The sequence below is a fragment of the Borostomias antarcticus genome (genome assembly GCF_949987555.1).
Source record: "Borostomias antarcticus genome assembly, chromosome: 33".
NCBI lineage: Eukaryota > Metazoa > Chordata > Actinopteri > Stomiiformes > Stomiidae > Borostomias > Borostomias antarcticus.
Genome location: NC_140266.1, coordinates 3,732,203 through 3,757,202, shown reverse-complemented (window position 1 = coordinate 3,757,202; position 25,000 = coordinate 3,732,203). Strand labels below are relative to the sequence as shown.

The 25,000-nt window shown below is 46.9% G+C and overlaps 1 protein-coding gene across 1 annotated transcript in view; it reads left to right on the top strand.

The window, feature by feature from the left end:
* Positions 1-25,000, top strand: part of LOC311327643 (semaphorin-3F-like) — a gene marked incomplete at both ends in the record, with an annotated part of 87,544 nt that overhangs the window by 19,231 nt on the left and 43,313 nt on the right. Inside the window, 2 exon segments of the mRNA XM_084460729.1 lie at positions 18,120-18,146; positions 20,602-20,720. Of these exon segments, the coding sequence (XP_084316855.1) occupies positions 18,120-18,146; positions 20,602-20,720 (146 nt within the window).

Genomic DNA, 25,000 nt, shown 5'->3' with positions numbered 1-25,000 from the left:
AATATACACAACAGTGTCTATCAGCACAAGCTGTTGTGCCACTGACAGAAAATAAGTACTTCAATGCAATCAACTGCTAAGCTGTACTTTCGTAGCGTTATCTAGAAGGACCCACTGACTGACTCTTTACCGGGAGGCATCCTAGAGTGTCTTGTACGGTACTGTACGTAGCCATGGTAACACGACTCAGTTGGGACAACTCAGGCAGAGGGGGTTGGTGGGTAGCGGGGGGGGGCTTTAATGAAGGCTATGTCAGTATTCAGAGATTGTTTTTCCAGGTGAACACACCTCACCCTCAGATGCTGTGACACACAAGCCTCTTCTCAGCTGTCACCATCCTACAGGGAGTAGGTTGGGTGGATCGTTAGGGGTGATGGGGTGACGTGGGGGTTGGGTGGAACGTTAGGGGTGATGGGGTGACGTGGGGGTTGGGTGGAACGTTAGGGGTGATGGGGTGACGTGGGGGTTGGGTGGAACGTTAGGGGTGATGGGGTGACGTAGGGGTTGGGTGGAACGTTAGGGGTGATAGGGTGACGTGGGGGTTGGGTGGAACGTTAGGGGTGATAGGGTGACGTGGGGGTTGGGTGGAACGTTAGGGGTGATAGGGTGACGTGGGGGTTGGGTGGAACGTTAGGGGTGATGGGGTGACGTGGGGGTTGGGGTGGGGGGTTGGGGTGGGGGGGGGCAGTACTGGAATCATCAGTGTGTCAGCGGTGTTCTCTGCGGCGGGCTGTCAGCCGTGATGCGCTCTCCTTCGCATTCGCTGTGGGTGAACGGAGTGTCAGGCTGGAAGAACATGCTAACGCTCCATAAATATTGAAGAGACGTCTAACCAGGGCTAGATGACAGACCTGAGGAGCGTTCACTAAGCACTGCTGAGGGGGGTGGGAGGGAGGGGGGGTGACAGAGAGTACTGACTGTAGATACCCCCCGTGTCTGTTGTGGATGTCGTAGCATGTCCGTAGAATGTTCTCTCTCCTATGATGCTTTTTTAGCCTCTCTTACTCTGAAATGTAATTTAATGTAATGTATTGCTTTATAAATGTTCTTAGCCGGTAGACAAACATACTCCAGGAGCTTGCTCGATCGCCTTGTTGAGAGGGGTCAGAAGGGGAAGAATTACTGTTTTTTTGCTTCCCTCTGGAATATGTAGAGAGTGGGTCGTATGCCCACCTCCCTTGTTCTCTGTAAAGCGCATTGTGTTGCCTCTGGGTATGAAATGCGCTATATAAATAAAGCTTTGATTGATTGATTGATTGACAGATGAGTACTGAGGAGAGGGAAGCCCACTATACCCACAATACACTTCTATACAGGAAGTAACTTGTTTATATGCTGTGAGTGACAGGGAAAATAAGCCAATTACAGGACGGCAGAAGTCAGCTCCCTGAAGTTCAGTTCTTTGGTCCGTTCCGCCACTGAGAGACACCAACCCCAAGGTTTTAATTACTTGTTTGTTGAGGGCGGGACACCTCCGGGAGAGAGACAACAGCCCTCCTCCTGCTGGAGGTGAACGGGGGGGGAGGGAAGGTATTCACACGGAGCAGCACAGCCAAGGGTGCGAGATCAAATCTCTTAACTTACTCTCCCAGCTGCTAATGAGAAACGACATTGACGATGGGGCCGATTTCCTTCATGGCACCGGCCGTCGCTTTGCATTAGCAGGGCTGACAGCTGATACAAATATTGAGAAAAAAACAAATGCCAGAGAGTGTTATCTGTGTGAGTGACAGCCAGAGGAGGGAACACAAACAGGGAGACAGCCTGTGAAAAGACAGGAGCTTGATTGATCAATGATGCCTCCCTGTTGATGGAGCTGTGATTGCAACTGCCAAATAATGAGGGAAATACTCTATGCAGTTGTGAGTAGAAAGGCATGGTAAATCTATATATATAAATATATATATATGTATATATCTTTTTTTTTATCACTGTTTCCATATACATATACTGTATAATATTAACGAGAATTGTGTGCACACTGCCTGGTGCATATTGTAAACAGTAGACAATTCCACATAAGAAAATGTACCATAAATCGGAAAGCCTGTCCAGTGGGCCGACTGGGGCTACGTACGAACCGAGCGTAATTAGTTCCGTATACAGACACAACCCTCCCTTGTCGCCCCCCCTCCCCCCCCGCGCAAATCCACCTCCTCCGCCTCACCTCTCGCATAAGAGGTGTTTGGAGTCATCTAGCTACCGTACCGTATTCCCATCAGCCTTAGAGAGAGCCAGCAGTCGGCTCCCACAGTGCAATCTGCCCGACCTCGCCATCTCCTCGAGAGGAAAGCGGCTCCGGAGATCCACAGAGACTCACTGGTTCTCTGGGAGATGCTCTGACCTGGAGACACACACACACACACACACACACACACACACACACACACACACACACACACACACGCTCCGCTGCTCTGTCTGCGCGTCTCACACCAGAGGAATACCGGGTTTGTTTACAGGCACGGTATCCCTGAACACTCCCTCTCTCCTTCCTCTCCTTCTCCTTTTTCAAAGACCATCTAAAGTCCAGTTTCCTGACCATCAAAGGCCATTACTTGTCTTTGTTTAAGGGTTGGATACACAGCCCCCTCCCCTCTACCACCCCACACCCCCGACCGTCGACAGTCTGGAGGGGCTCGGCTGCTGGGGTGGTCTTTGTACTCCAGAGAGGCCTGTGTTTTAGGGTGGACAGGCTCGCTGCTGTTTTAGCGAAGGGATTAGTAAAGTTGGTGTGATTACAGATGCTTTGTATTTCCCCTCATAAATTAGTCAATCCCTCTTTTATTCTCTCTAACGGTGCAGGAAGCAGGTCTCCTCCACCCCTGCGTTTCACGGGCTAAGCTGCTCGGGCCCTGGGGGTGTTTACACACACACACACACACACACACACACACACACACACACACACACGCACAGTAGGAACCTGACAAGAGTGACCTGGAGTCTCCCTCGATGACGACGCCCGGGATACAGTGATGGCGCATCGCACGGTTTCTTTGGAATCCACACTATGACCTGTCACGAAGCACATGACCTCAGCCAGCATCAGATCAGTGGCTCTCGTCATCAACCAATGACTTTCATGTACTCCACAGATCTTACAAGCTAGGCTATTTTAAGGGGAAGCACAGCTTGTACGTTTTTGGTCAACGTTAGTATTGGCCTATATAAGTGAGGACAGAGAGGAAGAGGGGTGTGTGTGTGTGGGGGGGGGGGGGTGAGGGCACGTCAGGGCAGGTTGATCCTGGTCTGGAGCACCTCAGAAGGAGAGTCACTTGGGATGGATCACATTCCAAAGCCCTAAAAATGTCATTATACAACGGTTAGTTCTGGTTCTTCATTCTGATTGGCTGGAAGCCGTGTTAAAATGCTTTGTAACACACACCTGGGACCGCATATCATTCCATTTTCAGTATTAATGCGCCTCTCATTGCATTGTAGTTGTACAATGTAGTTGTTGTTGTTGCTTGGCAACCCATTTGTTAGGGGAACTATTTTGCTCCGCGGAATTGAGGGAATGATGCTTCGAATGTTAATATTTTACATTGCTGTGTGTCTAAAAGCGATACAGATACCAGTAGGGTCTGAAATTCCATGACCATCTGATATAACAGACAGCAGAAGAGAACTAGATGGTTTATTATTACTCAGATTTATTGCATTCCAGAACTTGCCAGGATTAGAGTAAGAGTCAGAGACTAAATCCAAGAAGTAGCTAGATTTCGCTTTCCTCACCGCTGATGTACATTTGTTTCTAAGTTGTCTAAATGAAAGCCAGTCTTGGGAAACTCCTGTGCGTCTGGCACGAGACCAGGCACGATTCCTATTATTAAACAGGATTGATAACTCTCTAGTAAACCAAGGTGCAACTCGATCTTTAATCCTGAGGCACTTAAAGGGAGCATGTTTGTCTACATAGTAATTAAATGTTTTTATAAAGGAGTCAAGGGCATATTGCAAATCATCAGATCTTCGCAGAGTAAAGATTATCACGTTTCAATGTCCCTCAGAAAAGCTTGGGCATTAAAGGATCTAAAGTTTCTCCTCCTAACTATGAGTGGTTTTGTTTTTGTCAATTTTGTGGATCTAACACAAGCCACAGGGCAGTGGTCACTTATACCTCGGTCAAATACACCACAGGCAGAAATCCTGTCACGTCTATTACTAAAGATCAAGTCGATAAGAGTGGATTTAGTAAGGTTTTTAGGATTCGGTCTAGTAGATTCGGTGACCAATTGAGAAAGGCCAAGGTTGCAATCACCCAGTAAGATAGTCTCAGAATCAGAGTACAAGGAGAGTATATGAGTCATTCTGTCTATAGCACAGACCTCAGCCTTAGGAGGCCTACAGACACCTATTACCAATAGAGAATCGTTAAGCCCTAGTTCAACCTTCAGAGCAAGCAGTTCATTACATTACATTACATTACATTACATTACATTACAGTCATTTAGCAGACGCTTTTATCCAAAGCGACTAACAATAATTGCATTTAACGTAGGAAGAGCCAATGTACTACTACTTGCCAGAACTCACAAGTGCATCTTCTTTCTAAAACAAGTGACTAAGAGCATAATCTAGTGCTGAAGGCAAAGTGCAAGAATCACAATCTAAAGTACAGTGCAATATAATATAATAAGTGCTTAGGTGGGAGGATTGTTGTAGTACTTCTTGAAGAGATGAGTTTTGAGCAGTTCAAAATACTTTGGAATTGTAGTGCCATTCACGACAGAAACAGGTAGACATGCTTTTACATATATAACTACCCCCCCACCCCTACCAGCTTCTACCACTTCTAAATAAATTAGAGTTCTGCAACGCTACCGAAGAGTCACTATCAGACAAATGTCACAATCCCTCAGAAAGCGAACATTAATATCTAGCCTCTGCTGCATACCTTTGACCTCTCGGCCACCACGGAGAACACCTCAGTCTCTCTCTCTCTCTCTTTCTCTCTCTCTCTCTCTCTCTCTCTCTCTCTCTCTCTCACACTCAGCAGTCCTTAATAAATCAATGGTCCCGGACTGCTCTTTCTCTGCACTTTAAAGCCAAACATAAGAATGCAGCATTATTGCTGACGATAGACAAATCATTTACATTGTTCTATTGCTATGTATGTTATGAGTACAGGGGTGCGGACGGTCATAGTGGCGTGTTAACTGTGTTAATAGCTCTCCAAGTAGCTGCTCAGCTCGGTGGGTGCATGACTGGCATTTAGCTGTTGATACTTGCAACCTGGCTCAGGCCAAAGGCATCCCTCCTCCTAACGTTGGCCGTTTATCTTTATAGATACACAGCACATCAGTCACCAAACACTGGCGAGGCTTAATGAGGATTACTGTACGTTTGCTGTGGAAACCAACAGTGGGACGTAAGGTGACACAACGGTCAAGTTAGGTTTGTGACAGCCTTCGGGGCATTATAACGTAATAACCTAAGAAAAGCTACCATTACTTCTCTCACGCTCTCTAAATAGGCTCGGAAAGTCCCGCCAGGCGCCTGAACAACTGCTGCGGACGACAACTCTAACAGCCATGTGCTTAGGTGTGCTAGGCCTTGTGTTACGGTATGCTGACCACGCTGGTCTTGTGGTGGTTGTGGTGGGTGAAGGTTAGGGCTGCCATGGCCTGTCACAACGCCGCCCGCCTGGCTGCCATCCGTGCCCCTGTCCCCGGCACCATGCCAACCGTGGGGGGGGGGGGGGGGGGGGGTCTATTGTTGGAGATTTGATGTCTAAGGGAACGGTGTGGCGCTCACAGTTGGACGCGTATGATCACGAGGTCCGTGCCCTACAAGAGACATGAGGGCAGAGCAGGGGAGGACTAGGTGATGCTGTCAGCATACGCCTTGTCTATCAATCAATCAATCAATCAAATCAAAGCTTTATTTGTATAGCGCATTTCATACCCAGAGGCAACACAATGCGCTTTACAGAGAACAAGGGAGGTGGGCATACGACCCACTCTCTACATATTCCAGAGGGAAGCAAAAAAACAATAATCACCCGGGGGCCAGATAAGTGAGCTGTAAAAATTCTTCCCTGACCCCTCTCAACAAGGCGAACGAGCAAGCTCCTGGAGTATGTTTGTCTACCGGCTAAGAACATTTATAAAGCAATACATTACATTAAATTACATTTCAGAGTAAGAGAGGCTAAAAAAGCATCATAGGAGTGTCTATCAGTGTACAGACCTATTAATAACAACGGCCATGAGGTAGTGGATGGGTGAACGGTACTGGGTCTGGTTTGAGTTTCTAATCGGGCAGAATTTATCTTAGGCTGCTTGTTTGACTTGGTAGGAAAGTGTTTGGATTGTAAGGCTGATATAAATACCAGCGCAGCCGTGCCCAGACGCAGAAGCAGGCGGTTACTGTCAAGCCTGCTGCGCACGCCTCTGCTTCCTCTCAGTGCAGGCGGGGCCTGGAGGATGTGTTAAGGGCTGACGTGTTAGGGGATGACTATGATTGGCTGGCAGGGAGTCGAGGGGGTAGATAGTGCTGTCATCATCGCGAGTCTGCATGGACCCATTTCTTATGCTGTGTGTTCTCGTGGTGGAGGTGGGGGGGGGTGGGGGGGGGGGTGATTGACTCAGTGGTAATCCACTCGGCAGATGACTGACATCGCCATGTCCATCATCAAAGTGTGACCCGGGGCCCTCTTTTAATGAGATGCATTCCGCATGGCGGGCGCCACCTCTCCCAGCGTAACGCTGTCTGTGTGATCGCTGTCTCTGTTCCAATCAGATCCCCCTGACTACATGCATGTGTTGCTGGTATATGTGCTCCAGACTTTGTGTCTGTGTGTGTTTGTGTGTGTGTGTGTGTGTGCGTGTTTGTGTGTGTGTCAATATGCCTGTATGTATGTGCATGTGTGTCCTGGCACAGTGTGTGAGAGGTAACATGGGTGTAAGTGCTGTATGTGCTTACTCTGTGTGTGTGTGTGTGTGTGTGTGTGTGTGTGTGTGTGTGTGTGTGTGTGTGTGTGTGTGTGTGTGTGTTAGGGGTGTAACAATATATCGTGCCACAATATATCGCGATACAGAAACATCGCAATACGTATCGTCAAGGTGAAAACAATATTGTGATATGTTTATTGTATATCAGTGAACGCTGGCTACACAACGCTGGTAACAAACACGTCTTTTGTCTCTAGGCCTCTCCATGATATTACAACAGTTAAGCTCTAAATTCTCAAAGTGTATTGGAGTAGAAATGTGGAGAAATGCACTATTGGTGTGAACAGCAGCGCTACTGCAACGCTTCCACCTGCCCTTAGTGTATTGTATTGTATTATTGTCAACCCAATATCGTGTATCGTATCGTGAGATTAGTGTATCGTTACACCCCTAGTGTGTGTGTGTGTGTGTGTGTGTGCTGGAGTGTACAGTATGCAGGCGTACTATGTGTTGGTGTGCTCCAGCCAGAGCCGTGGGATGTCAAACAGCACGTCAACTCGTCAATCAGCAGCTCTGTGGGGCGCCAGCGTCGCCGTTCGACAACGGCTTTCATTAGCAGCTCATTTGTCTGATTTAGCTTGTCACCTTTAACTTAGGCTTCAAAACCCTCATTAGCAAAACTCTACATTGCTTGTAGTGCCAGGGTATTTATTCAACAGATAAATGTAAATGGTAAATGGACTGCACTTATATAGCGCTTTTCCACCTTAGCGGCACTCAAAGCGCTTTACAATGGCCTCTCATTCACCCATTCACACACACCAATGGCGGTAGCTGCCATGCAAGGTGCTAACCTGCTCATTGGGAGCAATTTGGGGTTAGGTGTCTTGCTCAAGGACACTTTGACATGTGGACAGTCAGAGCTGGGATTCGAACCACTGACCCTTCAATCACTGAACGACCCGCTCTACCAACTGAGCTACAGCCGCCCCAACAGATGAGCCTGTCGTCTTTGTTTGAGAGAACATGTGCGAACGTTTCTCTCCCTGTGTCCAGGCCGGCGTCTCTGACAAGCCGTGAGGAACAGCGGTTTGGTCTCATGCTGAGTTCCATTTGTATTGGAGCTCAGGATTTGGTTCCCGGGACGACATCATATCCCAGTTGAATGAGTTCCAGAAGCAAAACATGAAAAACACACCTTCGCCACCATCTTTGTAGTTCTAGCCAAGTTAGCCAATGTTAGCATACCAGTTGATAACAACGAACTACGCTATTTTGCGCATACGAACTTTGTAGCAACATTGTCCACTGAAAGACTTTGGGCAACTGTGTGTACGACTAATTTAATGGGACACAAATAAGACAGAGGCGTTAATAAACAGTCTTATTACAGCTTTCACTTATTGTTGATGCACAGAGTATCTATCTTGATTAACGTCAGCAGCTGACTTGATTGACTTCAGACCATGGATGTATTAATAGAAGTGGATACAGCCACTCCATTCACCATTCACAATTTGACAAAAGAACAACTGCGCAAGTACAAAAGTCACCGAACATAATGAACACAAACGACACGGAATATGCCAAGATGGCGCAGTTCAAAAGGCCTTCACTTTTGAGTTCGAACCCTGGGGGCTTGCTTCAGACGTGATTTTTTATCCCAAGTAAAATGGCTGAAATCCCAAATTCAGGTGACGTACATGGTGTGTAGTGATGACGACATGGACGTAGAACCCGGGAATCCTGACATGTCTGTTCCAAATGGAACGCAGCATCAGCCTTGGCTCCAGTGTGGCCAACTCCTCTGTGAGGGAAGTAGACGTTGGCTCCCGGAAATTAACTTGAAATAGCTAGATGACGTAATCAACTAATTTTGATAATATGCAATTCTGAAACAGGCAAAATGAATAGTAAAGGCTGGCCAGTAAGTTTACAAACTACAGGTATTTACGTATTTACAGCATAATAGTATTAAGCATATTTTTGTTGCCATATAACTTCTTTTTTACAGATATGCAGTGGCCTAATGAATGTAGACCTAGGCTACTAACTATTTGCCGCGGGGCTATCTAGTCAGACTGGCCGCGTCAGTGCTGTATGAGTAGTGAGGAGGAAATGGCAGCCCTCTCTGCACTTGGCTCTCGTGAGCTCGTTGTAACGTGAACCGCGGAACGGGATATGTTAGATGCCTTTGCAGAGCTTTGTCAACACAATCATTCCCCAAATGAAAAACTTGCTCGATTTGTCGCTAGTCGCTTTTGACTAATTAAGTCGCCAATGGGGTCTGGAAAGTTGGCGACGCCGCTTGGCTCCGTACGCACTTCCTCCTCCTTCCTTCGCATCAGCCAAAGACCTGGAAGCTGGATAGTCAGGCAAAACACATGAGCTACGGTGTCTTTGTAACTGGCGTCAAATGATGACAATGACCATGCCCACGACTGAGCTTGCTGCTTCTGTCCAATAACGAGCAGCTTGTCTGTGGGCCAGCCCAGAGCAGCTCCTTCTCCTCACTCTGCAAGTCCGGAATTAGAGAAAGTTATGAAAAGACCACCATGTTCCGTACTACCGTGAGAGGGGGGCCTCTCTATTCCAGCACGCGTACCAGTGCACGCACAAAATCTCCACCAACACCGTCCAAAGATAGCTGGCTTGACGGCTTGGTTCCCAGCACACATGGGGAGGGTGGAGGGCTGTCAGGGGGTGTTTTATTAGCGTGTGGAAGGACACAGAGCAGAAGTGTAGCCTGCGTACAGTACCACCTCATCTTCGTCTGACAGCTTCACAACTCCAGGACAGGGAGCGTCGGGTTAGCTTACCTTGGCTGACGTCTACTGGCGGAACTAGCGTTCTGAACAGAGGCTGTGACGTATTACCGCATCGTTAAGAACCCTAACTGCCACGTGCCGTCAGATGGAGTAGGCTGTGAGGCGGGTGCGGGATACCGCCTCCTCGGTGATAGACCGCGCCGACGTCCGGAGGTGATTAAGGTCCGACCGCGGAGCCAGTAAATCAACAGACGTTAGTGTTCATTAAATAGCTTCATATAATTTGTCATTATGTAATGTTAATGCTTTTGCAGTGTGCGTATGAAAAGTGGCTCTAGATGAAACATTGTTTTTTTTTGTTTTTTAGTAGTGTAGAGCAGGGGGTCCCAAACTTCCTTCCCCCTAACTTACACTTGATGGATTTTAATATTTTAATAACATTATTCTTTGCCTAGCTAATATTAAGGCCTCAAATTGTCTGGGGCCTGGCGCCCCCCCTGCGATTGTTGCGGCCCCCGTAAGGGGGTCCGGACCCCAGGTTGGGAAACCCTGATGTAGAGAGCTAGACCTGCTGTAGGTATTTGACGGCGCACTCTGTGAGTTCAGGGCAAAAGAAACGTGTAGCTGACACCTTCAGCTACCAATGATTTCAAAAGGGGGCTTTTAACCCTTTTAATACGACCACGTCACCGGCAACATTTTAAAAATATCTAACAAATATTTAATAATATTTAAAAAAAATATCTAACAAATCAAAAAAATTCCTCACTCCAACACTTGCTGAAAGCTGAGAAACTGCGCTTTCTAGTATTATAGGGAAAATCCAATTAATATTCTAAATGTTGTCACTTTATTTTCAGGGTTAAAAGGGTTAACCTAAACCAGCCATATTGAGACCGTGCTGTGGATGCAATGTGTGAGTGAGGGTGCGAAGGCTTTTTTTTGTTGTTGTTGTTTTTTTTTTTAGCGACGCACGTGTGGTAGCAGGGAGCGAGGATGGGAAAAGAGTCGGAGATAACGCGGCGGGACTTTCCTCTCTCGGACTCGCCAAGGACCCGCTGGAGGTTGTGACATCACTCTCGCTGCCACACTTAATTAGATTGAGAGCTAAGCCATGGTGAAAGGAATATTCCACAAATATGTACTTGATGCGCCCCACCGTCTCCAGACAACTCCGTGGAGATAACAAGATCCTTTACAACACAAGTGGTGTCTGAAATTCCGGGAACAGATGTCAGAAGGGATTTTTTTTCTCACTCCGCGGAGTCGGAGAAGGAGTCTTTCATCGGCTGCCGACAACGATGGGCACGAGGACACTGAAGCCATTGTCTGGTGTGTTTGCTGAGATTCTTCACATTAGTCTACGTAATGAACAACATCGTCTTATCAAAGCAAGTTTTCTGTTTCCATCATACTTTACACATAATGTTCCAACTATAACCAGCGCGAGCCTTCCAGCCTCTCTGGGCAAGTTAGCGAAGACTCTATGAAGGCCCATATTAGACGTCTTCTGGGACCTCCTGTGTGGTAATCTCGGATCTGGGAGAAGACACTGACTCTTGGTGCTGGCTGGTCTGGGGTCTGTCCCGGCAGATGGGAACAGGTTTCAACCCCAGACAGGAACATTGTTTGTGAACGACAGAGGAAGAGGAATTGAGAGGCCGGTTAGGACTGTCTTTCTCCTCCCCTTCTCTCTCTCTCTCTCTCTCTCTCTATCTGTATGCACACACATGATGTACGCATACTGTACACTGGGAGGTCTGCATCGTCGGTGCCTGGCCTTTTCAGAGGGGTGGTGACAAGAGCAGGGAGGGAGGGGTAGAGGGAGGTGAGGGGGTCGATCAGGAGCAGGGAGGGAGGGGTGGAGGGAGGTGAGGGGGTCGATCAGGAGCAGGGAGGGAGGGGTAGAGGGAGGTGAGGGGGTCGATCGGGAGCAGGGAGGGAGGGAGGGGTAGAGGGAGGTGAGGGGGTAGATCGGGAGCAGGGAGGGAGGAGTTGAGGGAGGTGGAGGAGAGTGAATCAAAGACACACACATTATTTTTTGCACTTAGTGAACCATGCAAAATGGAACCCAGTGGGGTTCACTCTTATACCAGATAAGTCGATCGTTTATACACTGCAGGACCGCCATCATGGACTCCAACTGCATGCTGAAGCCTATTGCCTACAGTAAGTATTATAAAGATTGACAGTATTGACTTCCATGATCACATAGAGGATGAGTGAAGTCATAGAACTCCAGTAGAGAAGTCCATGCTGTATCACCCTACTCAGAAGTCCCTGTTGGAGCATTCCCACTGAGCAAAGACACATCTAAAAGACTTTTAGACGTCTTTTTTGTCTTTTTCGGACGTCCAAAGACATCCAATTAGGAGCCAGAATGATTTTATTTTTTTTACGTTCAGATATTGGATCCGTTTGGCACGTCCACAGACGTCTTAGAGGGGTCCAAGCCAGACGTTTGAATATTGAGGGGTCCAGCAGACGTACAAATGGGGTTCTGGACCGACGGACGTTATTAAGACATGATCTGAACGTCTCCCTGACGTTGCGTGTTTGCTGGGTTATGGAGACTATGTTGGGGCAGAGTTGTCAGAGTAGCTTGGGTCAGTGAAATTGACTGTTTCCTGCCTGATGTGTTACATGTAGAATAAAACCCCAGTCATTTCCTCCGTCCATCCACAATGTTCCCCTCGGCCAGGAACCTGTGGTTTGGTGTGTGTGGGGTGGGGGGGTGGGGTGGGGTGTCAGGGGGGGGGGGGGGGCGAGGAATGACACCACAGGACGACATGGAGCTTGGCCACCAACAACGCTGGGAAAACTGTTACCCAACGAAACTAACCGCAGGTACTAAGACAGAGCCTCTTTCAACCCAGAAGCCTTTTTTTTCAGTTTTTTAATATAAACACATTGTTATTGTTCACAGGACACTTTCTTTTCTTTTTTTTCTTTTTTTTTGTACAGTGAAAGGCTGGTCTAATGTAATCCACATGTGCCTCAAGTTGCATGATAGTGGTGGAGAAGAAGCCAGACAAGAGGAGAGGATCAGACCCTCCGGAGCCCCGGAGAAACGGCCTCTAGTTCATCACAAATGAACTCACTACAGCTGCCCTCGGATTTCCCAGGGAGCACAATGTGAGTCAGATGCAAAGAGACGGGTTTGTGTCATCGGAAATAGCAGCTGTCCCATTTTACCCCGCAAATCCTCCGCTGATTCACCGTCCAACTCTGTGAGGAAACCTACTCTGTCCTGAATACCAGTGGTCCGCAGCCAGCGAGATCTGAATGAGTCGTGTACAAATCTCGGGAAAATCTGTCGGTTTTTCATCTTTAATCCTCGTAATCCCCGCACCCGTAATGTACGAGACAGCGTGTTGTGTGTGAGCGGTTGGTACGAGGATATGCGGTACCTCTGAAACCTTTAAGCTGCTCCCTGCTGTGAACCTCTACGTTCCTGGCCTGCTCCGAACCGGAGAGGTGAGCAGGTGGTCGGGGTAATCGCACCTATCATCTCCATCCTAAAATAATAATAGCTTTCTCTCTGACAGAATCTCTGCTTCAAAATCTGCTCAGCATGGAACACTCAATAATACGAATGTTATTCAACTGTCATCAGATGTCACTCGCCGTAGTTTGAAAATTAGGAAAAACGCTGAGGTAAATTACTTGGATATGTCAATGGAGCAATTGTAACTATTCCCGTGCTAAACTCTCTAAAAACAGACAGTTCTTTAAAAGGCCATGTCAAGTTTCCGTCTTCCCCTGCCGGCTCTCTGTGGCGAAGGTAGCACCGCATCATTATCTTTTGCCTATTTAAATGCTAATGAGTGTGCCGCTGTACCAGTCAAAGCACAGCGTCGAGTGTGAATTTTGAATATCTTATCTCACCAAAAGGTAACAGCTCTCCCGCTGAGGTGAAGGGATGAGTCCATGTTCACTCATTATATTCAACACAGATCAGCTGACCCACAGGGAGCGCTAGGGGCCATTTTGTGTGTCGGGGGGTGAACTCATGGTATGTGTGGCTTTGTATGTGTGTGAGGCTGAGGCTGTAGATGTGTGTGAGGCTGAGGCTGTAGATGTGTGTGAGGCTGAGGCTGTAGATGTGTGTGAGGCCGAGGCTGTAGATGTGTGTGAGGCTGAGGCTGTAGATGTGTGTGAGGCTGAGGCTGTAGATGTGTGTGAGGCCGAGGCTGTAGATGTGTGTGAGGCTGAGGCTGTAGATGTGTGTGAGGCTGTAGATGTGTGTGTGGCCGAGGCTGTAGATGTGTGTGTGGCCGAGGCTGTAGATGTGTGTGAGGCTGAGGCTGTAGATGTGTGTGAGGCTGAGGCTGTAGATGTGTGTGAGGCTGAGGCTGTAGATGTGTGTGAGGCCGAGGCTGTAGATGTGTGTGAGGCCGAGGCTGTAGATGTGTGTGAGGCTGAGGCTGTAGATGTGTGTGAGGCTGAGGCTGTAGATGTGTGTGTGGCCGAGGCTGTAGATGTGTGTGAGGCTGAGGCTGTAGATGTGTGTGTGTGGCCAGGTGAGTCTGACAGTCTCATTCACTCTACGCCCCACATCCGAGTGTGCACTTAGTGGGAGTGGGAGCGACCGTGTGAGTGCACTTGAATCTGCACCTCATCAATAATGAACGCCGGTTCATTACCTCGCGGAGCCGTGGTGAAGCTAACAGAAGTTGAGGTGGTCACGGCCTGTTAAAAATGACTTCCCGCGTCTGCTAGAGTCATCGGCCTCCGTGTGGATGGACGGCACGAGGTCAGGGGAAAATTCATCAAGTGTAATCAAATTCATCTGGAGGAAGAACCCCTGCCCTCCCGCTGCCTACGCTCGTTCATTTATATTCCCCCTGACTCGCGTTGCCATGAGAAGTGTCTAATGAGTATTCACAAGTTCATGCTGTAGATCTTCTATCTCCATCATTGTCAATTACTAGACATCGGCAATGGGAACCTGCGGTATTGCTCACTGTTTTAATAAAAGTATGATAATGTACGAAGTAATATCTGACAGTAAAAGTGAGATGAGGGGTGAGAAGGTTGTGTGAGGGAGGCCATGCGATGAGTTTAGCAGCGCCGTGGCAAACAGCCGTTCAGTTTCAGAGCGCTTAGAATGGGAGGAGCGTAATTGGCGTCATCACTCAAACCTTGCAAATACATTCAGTGTGTTAATAGCCTCCGGATAAAACAACAGCTATTTTAAATAGAAGTGTCCCATTTAAACCAACATATGGTTAACGTGTCATACCTGAACGTTTGAAATGTTTACAAGTTTGAGTCAAAAGTGATAAGATCGTTTTGGACAAGTTAAGCTACTGTATATTCATGAGCAAACAGAGTATGATAATATAAGCCCACTTGGAGCGCCCAGTATTCTGAAGGTCTATCTGGATGTATTGAGAGTGAAAATCATATCCCTGTTGGGATTTGAACCAGGCACCTCATCAATATTCCCAGTCTCGAACTAAAGGCCGCATGCCAGTTCAAATACAATTCGTCCAAATGATCAACAGTATTGATTGATGTTTCCCGCTGTGGTCTGGCTCTATGTGATGTATGTTTGCCAGGCTGCTGCCATATCTACACTAGAACTTCCCGTCTAATGGTTGCCTGAGACTGGATCTCTAGAGGAGTGCTGTAAAAGCCTGGAACACTTTTTTTTTGTACGTTTTATTTGAAGGCGAGCGTTTCTCCGAGCCAGGACCTAGTAATTATTCTGCTCTTGTCTCACGCTAGTGACAGATGGCAGACTGTCACTGGGCTGGGGATCAAAATCATAACGTTGATTAAGCGAAAGTAAATAGTAGAGACGACAGGCAGCTGTTGGCTGCATGACAGAGAGAGAGGGAGAGACCAGGAGGAAGAACGAGGCTGAAGTACAGAGAGAGAGAGGGAGAGACCAGGAGGGAGAGACCAGGAGGGAGAGACCAGGAGGAAGAACGAGGTTGAAGACAGAGAGAGAGAGGGAGAGACCAGGAGGAAGAGGCTGAAGTACAGAGAGAGAGAGGGAGAGACCAGGAGGGAGAGACCAGGAAGAAGAACGAGGCTGAAGACAGAGAGAGAGAGGGAGAGACCAGGAGGGAGAGACCAGGAGGAAGAACGAGGTTGAAGACAGAGAGAGAGAGAGGGAGAGACCAGGAGGAAGAGCGAGGTTGAAGACAGAGAGAGAGAGAGAGGGAGAGACCAGGAGGAAGAGACCAGGAGGAAGAACGAGGTTGAAGACAGAGAGAGAGAGGGAGAGACCAGGAGGAAGAGGCTGAAGTACAGAGAGAGAGAGGGAGAGACCAGGAGGAAGAACGAGGTTGAAGACAGAGAGAGAGAGGGAGAGACCAGGAGGAAGAACGAGGTTGAAGACAAAGAGAGAGAGGGAGAGACCAGGAGGAAGAACGAGGCTGAAGACAGAGAGAGAGAGGGAGAGACCAGGAGGAAGAACGAGGCTGAAGACAGAGAGAGAGAGAGAGAGACCAGGAGGAAGAGGCTGAAGAGCTGCATAGGAATAGACAGAGGAATGTTCCAGAGATTACATACTGTACATACTGTAGGTTGTAAGAACCGTACTGTAGGTTGTTAGAGCCGTACTGTAGGTTGTTAGAACCGTACTGTAGGTTGTAAGAACCGTACTGTAGGTTGTTAGAACCGTACTGTAGGTTGTAAGAACCGTACTGTAGGTTGTAAGTACCGTACTGTAGGTTGTTAGAACCGTACTGTAGCTTGTAAGAACCGTACTGTAGGTTGTAAGAACCGTACTGTAGGTTGTTAGAACCGTACTGTAGGTTATAAGAACCGTACTGTAGGTTGTAAGAACCGTACTGTAGGTTGTAAGAACCGTACTGTAGGTTATAAGAACCGTACTGTAGGTTGTAAGAACCGTACTGTAGGTTGTTAGAACCGTACTGTAGGTTGTTAGAACCGTACTGTAGGTTGTAAGAACCGTACTGTAGGTTGTTAGAACCGTACTGTAGGTTGTTAGAACCGTACTGTAGGTTGTAAGAACCGTCTCGGCGGTGATTTGCAACCAGGCTGGAGTGAAGAGGTGATCAGACCATGTCCAGAACTGACCACCTGCACCTCATTCCCCTCTCCTCTTTGACCTCTCCTCTTTGACCTCGTCTTCCGTGGCGAGCGGGTCGCATCGCTGGGCGCCACTGTACTGACAGGAAGTGGACGGAGAGGAGACAGTATTTTTTTTTTTTATATTTTTTTTTTATTGCCATGATTGCAAAACCAGAAATGGCGATAGATGACCTTTGAAATAACAGGGTCCTTTGCACCTTATGTATGTGGGTGTTTTCACGTGGGTGTAATTGTTTCTCAGACTGTCTTGCTAGTGAGTAACAGGGGAAATCTGAAGGACAGCTTTTATGAGCGACATCTATACAGCTCTGGACTCTCTTCCTCTCTCTCTGTTGCAAGTATCAAAGTCGGGGGTCGTACGAAGCCCACTCTTCTGACAGATGTGATAAAGTGCTTCTCCCGTTCCCAGACCATTTTAGAAGCCCCGCAGAATGTAATTTAAAACTGAAAAGTCACTTTCTCCCCTCCGTCAGCTGCCCGTGGTCTGGTCAGAGCTGCATACATGTGGAGGTGTCTTTGAGAGGAGAGGATCTGGCCCAGAGACGGCTGCTCAGAAGCCTCAGTTCACTCAGGGACTGGTGGACCAAGACAACACCAGCTGAGGGAGCAAGATTCTCCCTCTCCATTTTCAATTGTAATCTACATTGAATGACTTCAGTATGGAATATTTCAGGGCTGGAATAATAACAGAGGCTCCATGCACTGGGATAGTGAATGTAGATCTGCCCCTTGGCTGGCCTGTCATTGGACAGAACTCCAGGCGCCATTGATCTGACCCTAGCATCTACAGTACGGGCATGGAGCATCTGCCTTTCTGCTTCAAAATGAAGGCTTCAAAGGAAAATAGAACATCTGCAAAAGGCTCAAATCAAATATTCTCCATTAATCCCCGCACCTCAAGTTTGATGTCACATCTAGTGTATTTTATTTCCCCACAATTCATTTCACTCGTTGTTTAATAAAAAAAAAAAATCATAGTTGTATCTGTAATTGGCGAGTTGAACAATCACGGGTACTTTCTAACGGTTCCAGCACACTGACAGGTCCGGCTGTTCATACACCAATCTGACCAAGCATGCTGTCTGCATGGCCCCTCCCAAATGACAGGCATATCTTAGATATTCCCTTGCGTTCTGTACTCCAGTACTACTACTCTGTACTACCCTGTCCTCTGAAACTGGATGGGGTATTTGTTTTCTATTCTACCGCGATTTTTTTGCCCAATGCCCAGGGGACATTTACTGCGTCACTCAAAGCCTCAACTCCAGACGCGTAAATTCTAAATGCTGTTCCTGTATGAAAGACGCACAATGTCCTATAGGCCTTCGAGTTATTTATCCGTGCAAGATGATGCAGACGTGGTCCTGTTTTTGTGTTGTAGGGCGGCACGGAGACGTCTGATGCCAAGGTAAGTTCCCGCCCCATGGGTGTGTCTATAGCTCCCGGGGACCACACTACTATCCACCTGCCAATGCGTCTTCTCTTCAGTACGGGCTGCTGCTGTGCGCACGGCGGAACTTCTTCTGCAACTCCTTTTGCTCAAGGAATTATTCTGTTTGACAACAAAGTGGGATTGTACGCAAACTGAGCTGAATCTGACTTACTACAAGCTCGTGTGTTTTTCTCAAGTTCATTTGGAGCCACGTTTTGGTGCCGAGTGATCGTGCGGGATTTCATTGCGTCTTACAGTGGCGAGCTGGACAGAGAGCAGAATTGAGGAGGGTCTGGTTGACCGCCTTCTAAATGACTTTTGAGACTGGAATCAACTTCATTTTGAAAGGACAATATTGAACCGGTAGGTCTGATTAGAAGAGTGTTACCTGCTTTTTTGTCTAATAATTCATTTTTGAATTGCTCTGTCTAATCGATGCGTAGACTAATCTTCAGGATGAAGAGACCATCAGTATCACCACATCACGGCGTAACATGGGATCAGCGCCTATTGTAGGCTAGGCTATAGTTAGGAGTGACTATATATATATATATATATATGATATAATAGGATAATAATGATTAGGCTATACTAATATTCATAAGAGCAATACACCAATAATACGAAGACAAATTATGATGCTAATCGCTATGATAATCATACGTTTAGCTTAAGCTTTTATATGAAGTATTTGAATTGTATTATAGCCTACTCTTGTAATGATTTTGTCGGACAGTACCCTCCATAAACTCAATAATGATGCAAATATTTCATTTTGTTATTAGGTCTCTTAGACTGTTACAGTTTCTATTATACATCAGGGGTACGTTCAGTTTGTCAAGAACAGGGTAGCTCTCTTTGTTCGCTTATGAAACCATGCATGTACATGTTGCATGTTGGCATCTGAGAGGTCAGTGTTATTGATGTATTGCTTTATTTTGCAGTATTCCTTACACGCATTAAGGGATAGCGAGAAGAATACGTTTAGCCTAATATTAAACCCAGTCGCTTTATTTTGACTCGTCTAATTTCGTGTAATTGAACGCTTAGAGGTATACCTCGAGGGCTGAAGACTTATTTGGAACTTGACTTGGAACCTAAGATCCTCCGTGGAGGCTTGACCCATACTGCTGACCCGTTTACAAGCAGCGACCATTGCATGGGAGTTTAATTGGCAAAGCAGGTCTTAAAGTAGCCTTTATAGGTTTCAAACCGCACAAATCATCCCTAGCATTTACAGTCCGAATGGGGTGTTTTGTGAAAATATATCTCTCCTAATAGGCCTATTAATGTTCCTTTGACGATTCAATTTCGCCCTCAATAAAAATCTATTTAACTTTCACCTAACCTGTTAGGTTAATTACCTCATTCACTTAGAGATGAACCCTTGATAAAAATGCATTTCGTTTTATGTTCACCCATTTTATTGTGCCCATTCACAGTCAAATCAGCAGGCCTGTTTAGTGAGGGCTTTGGCCAGATGCACACGTTTCACTCTCGGGATTATAATGCGCTCCATGCGTAATGAAGCGCTGCGTAAAATCTCTTCAAATATTTGATCGACTCAGTATATGATTGTTCGACTGCATAATCTGTATAACTATTATTTACTCCGAGTGATCATTGTATAATTGTTTAATAGGCTATTATAATTTGGCTGGAAATTGTTTGGGACCCACTAGATGTGGACGAAACTTGGTCTAGCCCACAGCAGTGGAGGAGAGGGTCAAGGCAGTGTGGCAGGGTTTAGAGAAAAGAGGAGTACTCTGGCGTAAGAGAGTCGACCGAAACCTTTCTAAGCACTCAGTCTGGGTTTGCTCCTTCTGTCCTGCCTGTCCGAGTGGTGTCGGTGGTTCTCAGGACGCAGGGGAGAGGACGGTGCGATATGAGGGGGAGTAATGCGAAGTGACAGCGTGGGATGATTCGGGTGTCTCGGGAATGATAAGAGATGCTTTGTAAGAGAGGAGAGGCAGGCGCAATACAAGCCAGCCGCACCCCAAGACGTTACCTTTTCTCAGACTATATAGCTTCTACTTTGAAGTGAAGGTGTACCTGGACAGGATAATTACATTGGTGAGAGAAAGACAGGTGTTCATCTCATGCTTTCGTCTTTGATGTTCTCTCCTGTTTTCACGAGGAGAGGGACAGCACCGTTTTGAACGCTGATGATACATCCTCAACCTACATTGTTCCTGACTGAATTGTGCCGGTCCACTGAAAGATATTTTTCTCAATCCCTCTCTCTCTGCTCACTTTTATCCCAAAACCTTAGGAGCTATTCTCTCTTTTTCCTTTAAGGTTTACTGCATGTGGAGTGGATAGACTATGTTTACTAAAGCATGGTGAGTATGGGGGTCTCAGAGCTTTTATCCAACTCTCCCCCCTGTCGCCCAGGTCTCGGGATTCTCTCTCGTTCTCTGTGTGGAACCAGAGGAACCATGCTGTTGGAGAACCTGTGGTGGCTGCAGACCCTGCTGAGCCTGGCGGTCGGGGTTCTGCCCGCCCCGAACGAGCCCCTCTCCGCCCCCAGAGTCTTCCTCTCCTTCAAAGGTACGCCGCCTACCTCACACTCTGTAGTACTGTAGCGTGTTAGCCCGCGCGTCACCTACCTCACACTCTGTAGCACTGTAGCGCGTTAGCCCGCGCGTCACCTAGCGCGTGCCGTTCTCTGTGACTCGCCCTTAGAAAACAGGTGGGATAATGCTTAGCCCGTGTGATGACTCGGCTCATAAATTCTCCTAAGCGGTGGGGTTCTGGTGGGTTGGGGAGTCACTGCTCGGTTCTCCCTCTCCCAGGCTGAGACGTATGTGTGGCGGATGAGGAGAGGGAGAGGAGGACGAGGAGGAGGAGGGGCGGTGCTATTTTGTCAGATCTGTTCAGAGCCAGCGAGCACAACTTCATTAGCCGGACTGGCTGCTTCAGTCTTCCAAACGGGTCTTTGTCTGTTCCCAGCCTCCCCTCTGGAGCCAAGCTGGGTTTCAAACTCGGCCGGGCACACATCCAGAGTCCAGACGCATGTTATGATTTGACATGTTATGAGTGTGGCTCAGTGCTACACGGGGCCCTGTGTTTGGAACTGTACCTTTAAAGGGGTCATAATCAATCAATCAAAGCTTTATTTGTATAGCGCATTTCATACCCAGAGGCAACACAATGCGCTTTACAGAGAACAAGGGAGGTGGGCATTCGACCCACTCTCCACATATTCCAGAGGGAAGCAAAAAAACAGTATCACCCGGGGGCCAGATAAGTGAGCTGTAAAAATTCTTCCCTGACCCCTCTCAACGAGGCGATGGAGCAAGCTCCTGGAGTATGTTTGTCTACCGGCTAAGAACATTTATAAAGCAATAAATAACATTAAATTACATTTTCAGAGTAAGAGAGGCTAATAACATCATAGGAGAGACATGGCAAACACTGGTGTATGTCTGTGTGTGCGTGAATGTGCCTGGGCCCAGATAGAGGCAGGGGTCAGGGGTAGGGTCGGGGTAGGAAAAGGATACGGACCCAGGTTAGCGTGAGGGGAAGGGGATCTGAGCCCAGGACTGGTGTATGTCTGTGTGTGAGTGTGCCTGGGTCCAGGTAGAGGCAGGGGTCAGGGGTAGGGTGGGGGTAGGAAGAGGATACGGACCCGAGTTAGGGTGAGGGGAAGGGGGTACTGGGCCCAGGCCTAAAGCCGGAAGCGGACTGGTGTATGTCTGTGTGTACGTGTGTGTGTGTTAACTAATTGCTACGACATCTACAGCAGACACAGGGGTATCTATCGGACTCAGGGTGGTCTGCTGGTGACAGTGGGGCATCCACTGGACCTGGTTAGAATGACGCCTTCTGTAGCGCTTTTCCATCCCAGCGTGGACCTAACCAGAGTGTGCATGGAGGGCTGGTCGTGAAGTGAACTTTTGACAGGAGCTCAAAACAGAGGAAGTATCATTAAGCCTCAGGGGATTTGAAATCCTTGTCTCCTCACAAGGGGAGATCAGCACCCTCGCGCTCTGCTCTCTCTCTCTCTCTCTCTCTCTCTCTCTCTCTCTCTCTCTCTCTCTCTCTCTCTCTCTCCCTTGCTTCTGAGGTTTTGTTGGGAATAGACAGACATTACGAATTACTGTTGGTTTGAATTCTGTGTTAATCTCAATGAACACTGATAAAGCCTTTGACTGAAAAGGCTTTTTTTTTTTTAAATCTTTATGAAATGTTTTGTATATTGTATATCAATTTCAGTTGTTCTGTCAAGTTTGCTGTGTCGTAGCTTCTACTCATTAGTGGTGTAGCCTTGTCCCGGCCTCTGGGCCTCTGGGCTCTTGTCTGATAAAAAGTGGGTTGGTGCTGCAAATATCCTAGACATACCGATGCCATATTACATAAGAGGGATCTCCAGACTGAAGTGGATCAACACCTCAAGTTCAAGGGCTTTGATGGTGGAAACAAATCCCTGTGACCCTCAGCCAGTCTCTCTTTTTGCTTACCTGTTTGCCCTCCATACTCCAATTGGATTTCATAATCTACTGGTTTTTACCAGCGCTGCTGGAAATCGGCCATACCTTTTCTTTTTATTTTAATTGAATTCCTTTTTTTTGTTTTTATTGGTTTTGAGGGACCTCTGTGTTTGACAGAGCAACTAACTTAGTCTGCAGCTAGAATTTAACATTAGCTGCATATTTTGTAATGGCCCTCGCTTTGCTCATGCTGAGTGGAATTGTTTTTAAATGTGTCTGCGTTGAGTCTTTATGGTCCTTGATGAGCCAAATAATTACCGTAGCTCTCCATTTTGAAATGTCTATCAATAGGGTTGAGATCTCCTAATTGCTTTCCAGGAAAAACATTGGCTGGGTTTAACAAGTGTGTTTAAAAAACCTCTTAAAACACAACTTAACTCTCAAATATTCATCCAACTTTTTTTTTTATGATTTATTTTATGAACTCCTCCAGATAACCTCTTATAGTCATTTAATGTCTTCACCATTACTGTTTATCTGTGAATTGTAACTGACCTCTGGTGTTTTTGTGGCTTCTGGCTAATACCTACCTACTCACCTTATTTAATCTGGTTAATGTGTTACCAAACACTGAGGTGACATGACACCTTAAACCGAAAACAAGTCTAATGGAGTCTCCAGAGTTGTGGCTATTGATGCACTTAACGTTGACCGGTGGCTCATTTAAGCTTCTCTTTCTCTCAGTAGTCTTCGTCATGACCGTTTGTCTGTCTTCAAAACCAGTTGGAATTGTTATTAGTTGAGGTTTGTCAGTACCGATGCCATGCTGCTAGTCTGGAATGAGTTTCGCTAACTGGCATCTGCGTGTCAGTCACCAGAAAGGTAGACTTTGTCCCCAACTTATCGACCTTGTCTGTTAAGAAGGAAGAGATGACTGTGGGTCAGGAAGTGCTCTAAGACCAACAGATAAATTAATTTAGGATGGCCGAGGTTATGTAGTCGTTTGAAGCAGTGTGCATCAGATAATGTGATAAAAAGCACCTTGAATACTAACTCAACTGTTTTTTGACTTAATTACTTAATTCACTTGTTATTCCAGCATGTACTTTTTGCATCTATCTCAGAGAACTATGTACTTTACGAGCCAGAGTAGTTCACTCTGCCATTTCAAATCCCCCCAGCTCAATTTTTGCAGTTCTATTTTCATAGAAAGGTTTTAAATCTCCTTTATCTGTCTTTTTTTTTCTGAGCTGAGGAAAGCCATGCACTGCATGACTGAAGGCTTAAGGATTTACATGCTAAAAGATTGCCCAAAAGAGAGAGGCACGTCACATGCCGGCCATCACATAACTCCTTTGTGACATGACAGCAGATTCATGCTGATTACTTTCATGCTGATTATTTTCCTGCACAACAGTTGAGAAAAGACTCAATTGCTCTGGGGAAGTTCTCTTCCTGCTGCTAGAACTATAGCTTTCTAAGTTACATAATAGTCATAGACATGTGAATGTATTCATTGATTTGATTTATTTAGCTGAGGGCTCTCACCCCAATATTTCGACATTCTGTATTTTAGTTCAGTTGCTAACTGTTCCTATTGGCCAAACGGATCCTTGTCTTGAGAGAAATCCATCATTTTAATCCTCTCCTAGCATATCTGCTGATGATTGAGAGGCCTATAAAAGCAACCGGTGAATGGTCCAGAGTCAGCGCTGGGCTCTGAGTTACGGTCAGCGATAAGAAGTGAGCAAACAGCGGCTAGCAGCGAAGGAATGTCCACCCCACACTCCCGCGCATCCATCATCTCCTACATGGAGTGGGCATAGCACGTTCAAACTCAGGCATTCACACACACTCTAAGTACCATTCGTGTTCACTTCTTTGTGAGAAATTCACACACACACACACACACACACACACACACACACACACACACACACACACACACACACACACACACACACACACACTTATGCACACACACACATTCACGCATTCAAAGTCACCTTCACAAAGTGCTTATCAGAGTCTAGCTAGTAGACAGGAGGTGGTAGGGTCATGTAGATAAACATGTGCTTTGGACTTCAAAGAAAACCGTCTATTTACAGAGATCATTAGTAGCAGACGTCGAGACGGGCGTCGTCCTTCTGTTTCTGATTCATTTTGGGTACAAGTACAGAGAAAGTGAATAGACATCAATACAATGTTGCATGACAAACAAAGAACCGCCATTGTGATGTTCATTAACGTTAACGTACCCATGGCCTTCAGTGGAGAGAATGAATATGCCTGGTTGGCATCAGCTTCTGGGGGAGGTCCTATATTTATCCTCAAACATGGGTCTAATCACATGCTATTTCAGGGCTCGAGGCTTTGGGGTCGGGACCCTGCAAACAG